General features: G+C 43.8%; 1 protein-coding gene across 2 annotated transcripts in view; it reads left to right on the top strand.

Annotated features, from left to right (window-relative positions):
* RANBP9 (RAN binding protein 9) overlaps window positions 1–14,319 on the top strand; it is an 83,072-nt gene that overhangs the window by 35,759 nt on the left and 32,994 nt on the right. For both annotated transcript variants that reach the window (XM_040353747.1, XM_040353746.1), the window contains exon 2: window positions 4,094–4,205. In XM_040353747.1, the coding sequence (XP_040209681.1) occupies window positions 4,094–4,205 (112 nt within the window). The remainder of the gene's footprint in view (window positions 1–4,093; window positions 4,206–14,319) is intronic.

Genomic DNA, 14,319 nt, shown 5'->3' with positions numbered 1-14,319 from the left:
ATTTTTGGGACCATTGTCATTTTCACAGCGAAAGTGCTATAAAAATGCACTGGTTACTGTGAAAATGACAATGGCAGTGATGGGGTTAAACACTAGGGGCTGCTGTAGGGGTTAGGTGTGACCTCATGTGTGTTTCTAACTGTAGGGTGTGGCCGTACGTGTGACGTCACTGATCGTCGTTCCCTATGACAGAGAACAGACGATCACTGACACAGAATAACGGGGAAGGTGTATTTTACACTCGCTTCTTCCCGGCCTTCAGCTCCTGTGACCCAATCGCGGCCACACCCAGCCGTGGGTCGCGGCGCACCCGCGACCCACGGCTGGGCTTCTTAAAGGTGACGTACATGCACGCCCTTGTGCCCAGCCGTTCCGTTCTGTTGACGTATATCGTTGTGCGGCGGTTCATAAGTGGTTAAAGGGGTTGTAAAGGTAATTTTTTTTTTTTTTTTTCCCCCCCTAAATAGCTTCCTTTACCTTAGTGCAGTCCTCCTTCACTTACCTCATCCTTCCATTTTGCTTTTAAATGTCCTTATTTCTTCTGAGAAATCCTCACTTCCTGTTCTTCTGTCTGTAACTACACACAGTAATGCAAGGCTTTCTCCCTGGTGTGGAGTGTCGTGCTCGTCCCCTCCCTTGGACTACAGGAAAGTGAGGACGCTCCCTACGCTGCAGATAGAGAAAGGAGCTGTGTGTTAGTGGGCGTCCTGACTCTCTTGTAGTCCAAGGGAGGGGGGGGGCACGACACTCCACACCAGGGAGAAAGCCTCGCATTACTGTGTAGAGTTACAGACAGAAGAACAGGAAGTGAGGAATTCTCAGAGGAAATAAGGGCATTTAAAAGCAAAATGGAAGGATGAGGTAAGTGAAGGAGGACTGCGCCAAGGTAAAGAAAGATATTTAGGAAAAAAATTACCTTTACAAACCCCTTTAATGCTAAACTATTTTCATGGTCTAACGCACACACCATATTGACTTTTCCCTTTTGTGTTGCCTTTTCTACTCTCAGGCCTTGGCCTTGGTAGCTAAATATTTTATCCTTGGAATGCTATTGCTATTTATTATTTTTTTTATCATGTGCATGCTAAATTGGCAAACGTCGTGGAGATGTGTTGTGGTGTTTTTCCCTTTTTCTTTAGTCTGTCATCTGGGAATCAGAATCTCATTTGCCAGACCATTATGGGTGGGACTCCATTTCATTTTTCCTTCTTTTGCAAAACCTTTTGTGTACTAAAAGAAAATATTACATTTTTATGAAGTTTTATAATAGAATTCTGTGGTCATATGATCCTAATTAATCACATTAAAATCTGGCATGCTGGCTGGAAAAAATGAACAAAGGCAAAATAGTATAAGTTGGCAGATAAGATAGTTGTGGCGCAATACGTTTTTATTATTTATTTATTTATTTTATTTTTTTGCATCAAAGACGTAAGTTATTTTGTAGGAAGTTTTTATGCAGTTAGAAATATAAAACCATGTCTGAAGATGTTTCACAGTACTCTAGGCCTGGTTAAAAAGACCCATTGAGGGGTTGTAAAGTTTTTTTTTTTTTTTTTAGTATCTAAATAGGTTACTTTACACCCTAGAGAATAAAATGGCAGTCATTGCAATACTTTTTGTCACACCGTATTTGCGCAGCAGTCTTACAAGCGCACTTTATTTGGGAAAAAATCACGTTTTTGAATTAAAAAATAAGACAATACATTTTGCCCAATTTTTTTATATATTGTGAAAGATAATGTTCCGCCGAGTAAAATGATACCCAACATGTCACGCTTAAAAATTGCGCCCGCTCGTGGCATGGCGTCAAACTTTTACCCTTAAAAATCTCGATAGGCGACGTTTAAAAAATTCTACAGGTTGCATTTTTTGAGTTACAGAGGAGGTCCAGGGCTAGAATTATTGCTCTCGCTCTAACGATCGCGGCGATACCTCACTTGTGTGGTTTGAACACAGTTTTCATATGTGGGCGCTACTCGCGTATGCGTTCGCTTCTGTGCGTGAGCTCGTCGGGACCGGGCGCTTAAAAAAAAACATGTTTTGTTTTCTTATTTATTTTTATTTAGTTTATAATTTTTTACACTGAAATAATACAAAAAAAATTGATCACTTTTATTCCTATTGCAAGGAATGTAAACATCCCTTGTAATAGAAAAAAGCATGACAGGTCCTCTTAAATATGAGATTTCTTTAAGATGCTGGGCGGGAATGACGTTTTGACGTCACTTCCGCCCAGCAGAGCTATGGGGACGGGTGGGGGCGATTTTTCCCTCACTCGCATCCCCACAGAGAACAGACCCGATCGCCTCTGCCGCTACCAACGGCTACGGTGAGCGGCGGGAGGGCCCTCTCCCGCCAACGATAACGGCGATCTCGCGGCGGATTCGCCGCGGAGACCGCCGTTATCATTAACAGAACCGCCCACTGAAGAGATGGATATCTCGGTTGTGGCAGCAGCTGCTGCCGTTACCGAGATATCCATCTTTAAAAACAGGACTTCTTATTTTTACTATGATGCAGTGGGCAAGTGGTTAAGCTAGTGCATTGTTGGTTCACTTACCTTTTCCTTCCATTTCCCTTCGAAATGTTTTTTCTCTTTGTCTGAATTTCTCACTTCCTGTTCCTCCTCAGTAAGCTTGCCCCCATGATCTGGCTGGGGGTTAGTCAGCCAGAACAGCTTACTGAGGAGAAACAGGAAGTGAGAAATTCAGACAAAGAACAAAAACATTTAGAAGGCAAATGGAAGGAAAAGGTAAGTGAACCAACAATGCACTAGCTTAAAGGAACCAATTTAGAAAATAAAACCCCTTTAAGAAGGCAAGGAAATGTGCGATTGCATGCACTGACTCATACATGGAAGTGACACACTGCCAACTTCTGTTCCTTCTTCTACATGGTAAGCCGACACTTTGTAATTCTGTTGGAGTCTGGAATCACAAGGTGAAAAGTTCCAGCTGGACTGTTGAGCAATAGTGAAATGGGAGTGACTGTTTCTTTATACAGTGGTATTGCCAACCCACAGAAACCCGTGTAATCTGATTCTGGGAGTTCCTTGCTACATGGACATTTTTTTGGGCAGAATTTCAAGACCAAATTATATGGAATATTGTTGCATCATTATGTTATAATTCAGTCCATTTTCTCAATGCCAGAGTTCCAGAATGGCATTTAAAAATCGTTTTTATACCAGAAGACCAGAGCAGTCAAAGGGAAATTTTGCTCCGAAATGTAAAAATAAATGGGATGAATTAAATACACAGATCACTAACTTCAGTCTTAACCGGAGTTTAACCACTTCAGCCCTGGATCATATTGCTGGTCAAAGACCAGAGCACTTTTTGCGATTCGGCACTGCTTCGCTTTAACTGACAATTGTGCGGTTGTTGGCTCCCAAACAAAATTGGCGTCCTTTTTTCCGAGGTTCCACTGTACTTGGTGTCACACCGTCTTTTATATTTTGCCAACAAGTGGTGCCCATCTTTACTCCTGAGACACTGACTTTCTACAATGCTCCTTTTTATATCCAATCATGTTACCGACCTGTTGCCAATTAACCTAATTAGTTGTAAAATGTTCTTGCAGCTCTTCCTTGTTGGTAAGGGCTCTTTCACACGGAGCGGACCGTTTCCGGGTCCGCTCCGTGTGTCTCCGTCGGCTCAGCGGGGATCCCCGCTGAGCTGTCGGCGGATAGGGCGGTCCCCGCACACAGTGCAGGGACCGCCCTGTCTCAGCTCCGCTCTGCCCTATGGGGAACCGGATGCAGACGGTCTCTCTCCATCCGTTCCGCCGGACGGAAGAAAAATAGGGTTTTCTTCCGTCCGAAAACCGGATCCCGACGGACGCGGACGCTAGCGGATGCTCCATCCGCTAACGGACGCGATCCCATAGGGATGTATTACAAGTCCGTTAACGGACTTGTAATAACGGACAGGCGGAGCGGACGTCTGAAAGGGGCCTTACACTTACTTTGCTCATTTATTATTGCCCTGTCCCAACTTTTTTTGAGGCACGTTGGATTCAGCAAGGAATTGATGAAAACCTTAAAGCCTAATATTTAACCCATTAAACGTATTTTTGATTTTTTTTACAGGACATGGCAAAACATCAAGAGATGCCGCTTCGGTGCGGGCAACACACCCTATCCCAGCTGCCTGTGGGATATACTATTTTGAGGTGAAAATTATCAGTAAAGGAAGAGATGGGTATGTATTTATTTTTTACTTTTATTTTACTGGTTGTATTCTAACAACTCTGTTCATACAAAAATGTTATAATATTATTTTAGGAAAGATTAAAAAAAAAAAATATATATATATATATATATATATATATATATATATATATATATATATATATATATACACACATACACGTGTGCATATATATATATATATATATATATATATATATATATATATATATATATATATATATATATACATATACATACACGTGTGCATATATATATATATATATATATATAATATAGCTGCAGATGCAATGTTTAAAGTGGAACCATGCTTGCCTTCACTCCAGCACTGCAGTATCCTGGAGCTCCCTGATGGCCGCAGTCAGATTTGGCTGGGGGCACTTCTGGTTACCGATCTCCAGCTGTATGCTTGAGGTGACGTCACCATGGGTGTTCAGTCGTCCCGGCATTGCCAAAACTGCACTGAGCTGTGCATGGAAATGCTACTCCATGAGAGGGAGGTTTCTATTTTACCTCCCTCTTTGAGTGAGTTCTACTATGAGAATTTTATAAAGATGCAGAAGCGCCAATATTGATGGTTCGGTCTGAGATGTTCCCCTAACTTTTCAAAGCAGTGGCTGATGCAAATGGATAATCGGACATCTAATGCTGGTTTTGACTGCCTGTAATAGGGATTAAAAAGTTCTGGTGAGAGCTGTGTGCTTATTTTGCTGAAGAGGAGACACGAACGATCACTTTTGGTGTGAAATTACTGCGATGTTTCTTGGATAAACGCTGGACTTTTTAAAAAAGTACACTATAACTGTATTGATTGTGTTGATTGCGTTAAACACATTTACTGGAGTATGAGCACTTTATGAGTCTGTTTATAAATTTGTAGAAGTGAGAGTGCAATTAATGGTATTCAGGGGTTTACATACTTTCAGGCTATTTATTAGCCTTATAACGAGCTACTCTCTATCCTACCTGTAAGTTTGTATTTTTGTTTTGTTCATCTTATTTTATTATGACTTTTCATTGACACATTGCGCGTGTGTAGGATTGCACAATCATCTTAATTATACAATCTCTGACATTGCCAATCTGTGAGGGATCCTCCATTGACAAAAGTCCCTCACGAGGGTAAATGTTCTGTCCATAAACCGCTTTGGCAAGAACCTTGTTTGTGGAAACCAATGCTGCTTTTACAGCTGTAGCAGCAGTATTTAGCAAAGGGAAATGGCCTCCGGTGTACATACTGTATACCAGTTGTGCTGCAAAATAATACAAATGTAGATTGGGGAGTGCCAACCCACCCTGTGATAACAGATTCAAGTGCAAACCTATGTTGGTTAGGATGCCAAATACTGTAAATGTCGAGATTAAAGAGTCCAACTCCTGAAATACATGTTTTAGGGATATAAATTGGCTAGAATGTATAAGAATTTCAGTAAAAATGTATTGGGGGGAAAAAAAAGTTTACCCTTCCTAGCAGGTTAAGAGGATGTTTCGTGCAGTGAACAATTTTTTATTTTTTGTTTTAAAGGTCAATATAAGAGGGATTGGTTGTCCAAAAACTTTGATATAGGCAGTTGGACTTCCACACCCAAATATCTAAATTTAGCAGTAAGTTTTAATGGGCAATCATTGGGTAGATTCGGGTCCATGAAAGAGTCTGTAATTAGGGTTTTGAGACCAGTTGAAATGCCATACCCATAGTGACAGTCCACAAGTTTCTCTTTTGACAAGAATACCTAGAGAGGTATCCAGCTTTCAAAGAAAATGTTCTGGCAAGAACCCCCCTGCTAAACTGCTGTGGTGTTGTATTGTTGAGCAATGAGGCTTTGTGGTTTTCCTTCAAAAATCCATTGTCTACAGTAACGTGTTGATTATTTGAGAATACATCCCAGTGATGTGGGCGCCAAAAAGTGGAAAATCTCTTTAAGGTTTTTACATTTTGACAATATATACCCTTTGTTAATTTCCACATTGTATTTTAGTTCTTTTCTCCCTTCACCTTTCAAGACAGCACTTTCGAGAGAGCGTAGCTCCACCGCTTCACAGGATACGCTGCGTGATAACGCCCCTTTTAAAAGCAACTGCTTCCACCATGCAATTAGTTTTAGTGTTTCCTCCGCCATGGAAGGGGGTTTTGGCAGTACCTTTTGTGGTTTTGATTCAGACCAGCTTGGCTCCTTCCCACACAAGAGGGTGGTGTTTCCGGTATCCCTTCCTTCACCGGCTCACAGGGGTAAAGGTCCACCAGAGGTCGTCCGGCCAGTGTGCTTGGGGGGGGCAGTGGGGGTGTGCTCATTCTGAGCGTCCATGCCAGGTCTCAGCATGGCGGCGCGGAGTCCCGGATGGCATTTCCGGGGGCGTAGCAGCGATTGGGTTTTGGCTGCTGGAACACAGGAGGAAGGGGATGGTATTCTGGCTGAGACTTCCTTCCGCTCTGTAAAGCCTATAGGCGGCTGCTGCAGCATTTCGCGATGGAGGAGGCTGAATCGTCGGCAGCTATGGTGGATGCAGGCGCCCAGGTTCCCGGCCAGGCCCAGGTAGGAGAGGTGCAGTGGCACCTCCTTTCCTTGCTTATGTTTCACTGGCTCCCAGTCCAGTCTTCCTCCTACCACTTCCAGACCAATTTGAAAGTGAATCGGAGGAAGAGAAAGAAAGTATTCCTCCCTCAACCATTGATTTTGAGGAGGATTCGGAGGAGGAAGATACAAGATCGTCTAGTTATAAACTAACGCTTAAAGAGGTGGATGACCTACTTAGGGCAGTCTATATCACCTTGGAGATTCAAGAGGAGAAGACACAGCTGTCATTACATGATAAAATATACCAGGTGCTGGAGGAGGCTAGACATAGTCTTTCCTGTCCACAAAGTTCTGACCGATACAATTAAAAAGGAATGGAAGGATCCAGAAAAAGGACAGTTATTTTCTAGAGCCCTCAAAATAAGGTTTACTTTCGAGGAGGGTGAAGCGTTAGTTTGGAATCAAAAACTAAAAATTGATGCTGCCTTTTCACACGTGTCTGGACGGACTGACCTGGCATTTGAGGATATGGGCGTGCTTAAGGACGCCATGGACAAAAGAGCAGACGCGCTATTAAAGAAAGCCTGGGACTCGTCCTCATCAAACCTTAAGCCAGCAATGGCCGCTACAGTTGTAGCTAGAAATATGGAGTGTTGGCTGGGACAACTTAAGGACCATTTGGTAGCAGGCACATCTAGGAAAGATTTGTTAGAGTCCTTCCCTACCCTTCTGAGAGCAGTCAAATACATGGCGGATGCCGCAGCAGAAGCCATTAGGATGTCGGCCAGATCCTCAGTGCTTGTTAACAATCTGGCTGAAAAACTGGTCAGGGGACTCTGCATCAAAAGTAAAGCTGTGTGGAATTGCCTTTACAGGAGACCTGATGTTTGGACTAGAATTAGAGACGGTCCTTAATAGGACAGTGGATAAAAAGAAAGTTTTTCCACAGAAAAAGAAAGCGGTGCAGTAAAGGGAGAATTTTTGTCCTTTTCAACAAGCCATAAAGAAAGGCCTTGGAACCCTCAGAGAGGCAGAGGAGGGGTGCTATTTAGACCACCTGAGCAAATCTCCCAGTAGGAGGGAGGTTACAAGATTTTCTGCCAGCTTGGGAAGAAGCAACAAAAAGTCAGTTTGTTCTAAATCTAATCAATCAGGGATACCTGCTAGAATTTTTACAGATGCCCCCGAGTCGGTTTTACTCCCACATCTTTCTGGTCAAAAAACCACCAGGGAAATTTTGTCTGATTTATCAACCTGAAAATTCAGAACCAATCCGTAAAGTATAAAAAATTCTGGATGGGTACAATTTACTCACCCCCAGTTGTTACATGGCATCTATCGACCTGAGGGATGCCTATCTCCATATACCAATCGCAGCCTCAGAGATTCCTGATGAGCAATCAATCTGGGGTGTATGGCACCTACAGTTCAGGGCTCTGCTTTTCGACCTTTCCTCCTCTCCCGGAGTATTCCCAAAAGTGAGGGCAGAAGCTTTGGAGTCCCTGAGACTGAAGGGGATGCCAATAGTGCCCTACTTGGACGACTTGCTACTGTTCGCCAACTCAAAAGATCAAGTAGAGGTCAACCTGCAAGTAACCCAAGCACATCTAAACTCTTGGGTTGGCTTCGGAATCTTCAGAAATCAAATCTGGTACCTTCTCAACAAGTAAGGTTTCTAGGGTATGAAATAGATTCAATAGAACAAAGAATCTTCCTCCCTCAGGAGAAAGTGTAAAAGATGCAGATGGCTTTGAAAACCCTTCAAACCAACACAGAGGTTTCCGTAAGACAAGACATGTCTGTTTTGGCCTGTTGACAGCAGCAATCCCCTTAGTACAGTGGGCCAGGCTTCATGCTCGACCTCTGCAGGCAGACATTCTACTGAATTGGTCACACCAGGAACCTCTGGAAAAGAAGTCCCGTATAAGGGAAAGAACAAAAAGATCACTTTAGTGGTGGAGAGATCAGAAAAATGCCTCAAAAGGTCTTCCTTGGATTTTTCCGGTAACTCTGAGGTTAACAACAGATGGCAGCACATGGGAGTGGGGAGCTTACCTCGAGGATCAAACAACTCGGGGGGGGGGGGGGGGATGGTCCAAACTAGAGGCAAGAAGGTCCTCAAATTGGAGGGAGTTAAAGTCTATCCACCTAAGCCTACTTTGTTTCCAGCAGGTTCTAAATGAACAGCATGTCCAGGTGTTGTCGGTCACATGACCGTGGTATTATACCTAACAAAACAGGGGGGGGGGCGGGCGCAGAAGAAGCAAAACCCTGATGGAACTAGCTCATCAAATTTGAGTTGGGTGCAGGGCCGTCTTAATAGAATCATGGGCCCCTGGGCAAAGTAATGCTGTGGGGCCCCTACAATGATGACAGTGAGGTAAACAGACATTAGGTAGGTAGGAGGCAGACTGCCTCCCCTTTGCATCTATCACTCTCAGTGCCATCATGGGGCACCTAATTTCGGGGGAACCTTGGGTTCAAGGACCAGCTGCTTTGGGGAAAGTGCAGGGGGCCCCCCATGCAGCTGGGGGCCCCTGGGCAGTGCCCAGGTGTGCCCTCTAATTAAGACAGCCCTGGTTGGGTGGACCTACAGACATGCAGAGCTCACAACATGAAAGGAGAAGGTTCAAGTAAGCTAATATTGGCTTGCCAAAAATAAGTTGTTTGCTTTCCTATTACAATGCTGATGTTCTAAAATGAAAGTCCATATTGTGTCCATAGACCTCCTTTAATATACAAATATGTCTTTACTAAACTCCTATAAATCATTGCTTTGTGGTTAAAAAAAAAAAAAAATGTAAAACCAATGTTTTAAAATTATGGTTACTCAAGCTGGTTCTTCGTGGAAAGGTTCCAGGAAATGAATGGGAATAAACTGTATGTTATCACTGGATGAACAGAACAGAACCGCACTTTTAACCTGATATGTCCCTGCTGCATTTCTGTAGATGACTGTGCACTACAGATGACAACTTCTCAGTATATATCTGCAATTTAGGCTCCAAGCACTAGCTTTATGTTTTCACATTATGAAATTCTATTAGCCCATAATCCTCATTTATTAGTGTTTGGGTATGACGTATTTGTGGGAAGCTTCTTTTTACCCCCAAGACTTTTATCTTCTTTGACTCATGGGGCTCGTGCACGTAGGCTCCAAAAAAATGCCTCAGAGCAGTAGGTCTTTATATATATATATATATATATATATAGTGTGTGTGTGTGTGTGTGTGTGTGTGTGTGTGTATGTATGTATGTATGTATGTATGTATTCTTCTGTTCAACAATGCTGGGATAGAATAGGGAGTATGTGAATGCAGCTAAATATCCTCTGCATATCCACCAATTGGCTGATCAGTGGCTGGGGCAAATGGGGGAGAGGTTGGTATTGAGTTTCTCAGGGGCATTAAATGCTGGGACAGGGTAGTACTTCCTTCACATGAGCTTGGATGGTCCGTTAGTAAATATGTAAGTTTTGATTCAAGTGTTTGTTATCCCAGCTTTTCAAATTCCTGATGTGTGCCTGCTGTACCATGTACGAAAAAATATCCTGTTCTCCTTTTGTAGGTTTCCTTTATGTGAAATCCCTGTTGTTCCTCTGTTTTCCTGTTAAACTACCACACTAGGCAGGAGAGCACACTGTGGTCAGTACTTTAGCTATGCTGGGAACTCAGGCTGTTCTCCAATGATTGGGTTCCAAAAGGATATTGGTGGCGTAACATAACAATTCTAACATGTTTCTAAACCAAGTATACTGGTCTGTGTCCCTGATTTGACGTACTGTTCACCCCTTTAAAATGTTTTTGCTAAAGCCATTCACCTTAAGGGCCAGTTCACACCAGACGCAGTTTCGTTCAATTTGTGTGCTTTTTTTTCTGCAAAAAAACATGCACAGTGTTTTCCATGTATTCCAATGGCACTAGATCACACCATGCAGTCAGTTTCCGGTCAGTTTCTGCACTGGAAACTGCATGGTGTGAACTAGAGCCATTGGAATACATGGAAAACATGGCGCTTGCTCATCCCCACCCCCTTTCCTGACCGGCTGGGCTGCGTGCTCAAATAAGGGTCTAGTGTGGATTTTGGGGGGACCCCCACACCGTTTTTTCGGCGTAGGGGTTCCACTTTAAATCCGTACCAGACTCAAGGGCCTGGTATGCTCTTGGAGGGGGAACCCATGGCGTTTTTTTATTTAAAATTTGGCGTGGAGTTCCCCCTCAAGATCAGCAGAGCGCAAGTCGCATGCCAAAGTCGGATCATGCAAGACGGCGTTCCAACTTTGATCCGACTTCAATGATATTCAATGGAGTGAAGTAGGATCAAAGTCGGACTAAAGTAGTACAGGGAACATTTTCAAAGTCGATCCGACTTGTGTCGGACCAGTAAAGACGGCTCCCATAGGGAAACATTGATTTTTCACACGTCATGCGACATGAGCTCTCAATGTCGGAGCGTTTGTCGGACAAGTGTGAACCCGGCCTTAAGGTTTGAGGTGGCAACCCTAGTTGCAATGCAGGTGCGTTGGGCGTCATTCAGAATGGGTGACATTGCAGTCCACCAATGCCCATTACATGGATTCAACAATACAGCTGTAGGTATCTGGCCTTACTGATTTTTAGCAAATCAAGTTGATTTACTAAAACTGAGTGCAAAATTTGGTGAACCTCGGCATAGAAACAAATCTGCTTAAAGCTTTATCGTCAAAGCTTAATTGGACAAACTGAAGTTAGAAGCTGATTGGCTACCGTGCACGGCTGCACTAGAGTTTTACACTGTCAAGTTTTCGTAAATCGGCCCCATTGTCTCTATCTATGCCCTCGGTAGTGATGGTAGACTGTAAACTTTAAGAGGTCAGGGATTTAACTTGTTTAGAAAGGAGGGTTTGACTTGAACGTTGTGGTCTACAAGAAACCCCACAGACCAGTAGTCTGTATCAGTATTTTTGAGTCCCACCACCCACTGGGACACAAATTGAAGGTTATTAGGACTTTGCAACAACAAACTGAGATGGTAACAGCAGCAAAAATAGAAAATCTAAAGACACGCGCACCTAACCCGCAGGATATAATGGAAGTCTATGGCTCAGTGCAGCTAACCCACAGGAAAGCCACAGATGCACTGCGCCTGCAGATCAGTATGAAAATAGCCCAATAACCCTTCTTTATAAGTGCTAATATGTGCATTGCAAAAGTGCAGTATACACTGACCTTTTCCTTCTCCAGCTTCTGATGGCACCACTCTCCATGCTGCTAGAAAGGTCCAAGGCGAAGTGCACTTGGTATCACTCTGCCTGGGACAGGAGTCGGCGCTACAGAGAAAGCATTTTCTTATGCAGTTTCATGCTCCCTCCGCCATTAGTGCTGGCTCCTGAACTCTGATGCTCTGGGATGGTTGGTGAGCATTGATCCCAAGGCATTCGCATGCACTTCCCTGGTTTGAGGTCGTGGACCACATTAGAGGGCCAAAAACATACCTAAGCCCCCTAAATACTTACCTGAGGCATGGGAGCAGAGTGTGAAAGGGCTCTGAAAGCACTCGGCTTTCACATTGGGATTGCAGATGAGGCTTCGCCTGAAAAACGTCCCAGTGTGAAAGGGGCCTACTGATCTTTGTGCACATAATGATTTTTTTTTTTTTTTAACTATACACGGATGTCAATTAACAGGTGAGAACATCTGTTTTCATGTGCACTAGTTGTTCACATGTTGAATGTTGCTTAAAGTGGACTTCCACCCTGTAAAAAAAAATGTAATCTAAAAAAAAAAAAATGTTTTACTTAGGCTCCATTCACACCTTGTCGCCGCAAATCGCGGTACAAATAGCGACGTTTTGTACCGTGATTTGCGGCGACAAAACGCCGGTATTGTCAGCCTAGATGTGCCCCAGATTGACCCCCTCTATGGAGATGGTTCCCATCTCCTAGCCGAACGCCGAAAGCCGCCTGAAAAAAAGGTCCGGGACCTTTTTTCAGGCGTCCGGCGTTCAGCGTGGAGATGTGAACCATCTCCAGAGGGACATGTGTTTTCATCCCTCTGGCGGCAGCGGCGTAGCACTACAGGCGTAAAAACGCCTAGGTGTGAATGGGGGCTTACCCGAAATAGCTGTTGCTATGTGGAAGTCCCGAATCTGCCTCTTCATCCTCCGCGGCAGATCCTTTTCCTCCTCCTACACTCGATTTCTTCTTGTGAATGGGGCGCACTGCATTCTGGGAACTGTGTGTATCCCAGAAAGCGCCGGCCCATTCCCAAAGCACGCGCTGCTCGCGCATGCGTAGTAGGAAACGGGCAGTGAAGCCGCACGGCTTCACTGCTTGTTTCCCTTACTGTGGATGGCGGCGCCTGGAGCTGCCAGGATCGAGGATCGGCCTCGGCGGGGGCCGACATCGCTGGCGACTAGGACAGGTATTAAAGTCCTTATTAACCACTTCTCGCCCAAGGACGTTATATGACGTCCTGGACTTTCAGTGGGGATATCTGAATGATGCCTGCAGCTACAGGCATCATTCAGATATCCATCTCTTCAGCCGGCGAATCTGTGCACCATAAGAACGATCATAGCAGCAGTTCCGCCGAATGATCGTTCTTATAGGCGGCGGGAGGGGACGTCCCCCCCCTTCCGCCGCCATCCGGTGCTTCTCCGGGCTCTCCTTTGCCATCGGAGACCCGGAGAAACGATCCGCCGGCATCAGCTGGAAAGCATAGAGTAGTGCCAAAATAGGCCCGGTATGGAAGTGGTTAAAAGTCAGCAGCTACAGTGTTAGTAGTTGCTGACTTTTAATTTTTTTTTTTTTTTTTTTACCGGACCTCCGCTTTAAGCCTTGAACTTCATCCAATCATGAGAAAAGGTATTTAAGGTGGCCAATTGCAAGTTGTTGTTCTTTTTGACTCTCCTCTGAAAAGTGGCAACATGGGGGCCTCAAAACAATTCTCAAATGACCTGAAAACAAAGATTGTTCTACATTATGGTTTAGGGGAATGCCCCAAAAAGTTATCACAGAGATATAAGCTGTCAGTGTCCACTGTGAGGAAATGGAAGACCACAGGCGCAGTTCTTGTGGGATTATGTATTTAGAACAACGGGGTTGCGCAGCTTCCACACCTCCCATCCTGTTTTTGGTAAATCAACATCTACACCTTCCATGGTGATTGGATTAGGTTGTCTGTGCTACCTGTATGAATAAATATGATTGGGTATTTTCCCGACACTTGCACTGAAGAATTAGCTTGGAGAGGCTGTAAGACATCTTCATCCACCCTTTACAGAACAAGTCCAGTTGGATGTGACTAAGCACTACTAGTCGGGGACCAAAGTCCTGCGCTCAAGTTAAAGCGCTGTTGTCGTTTTATAGAAATTAGTTAAATAAGACGGTTAAAATAAAAAATATGAGGCAGTCTTTTAATTGTTACTTTTGATGTTTTATACACTTGTGAATCTTTTGTTTGATCTGCTTTTTTATTTTAAAGTTAATGCTTTGTCATTGTGTTTTATTCTATACAAGGCTTAGTAATACACATTTTGACTTGGTCATTTTTTGTTTCTAGATTTGCAATAAAAATTTACAGACCTGACGCATCAAAGTATGCTGCAAGA

Source organism: Rana temporaria, chromosome 5, assembly GCF_905171775.1.
Source record: "Rana temporaria chromosome 5, aRanTem1.1, whole genome shotgun sequence".
NCBI classification, from domain to species: Eukaryota; Metazoa; Chordata; class Amphibia; order Anura; family Ranidae; genus Rana; species Rana temporaria.
Note: the sequence above shows the minus strand (reverse complement) of the source record. Positions and strands in the feature narration are given on the sequence as shown.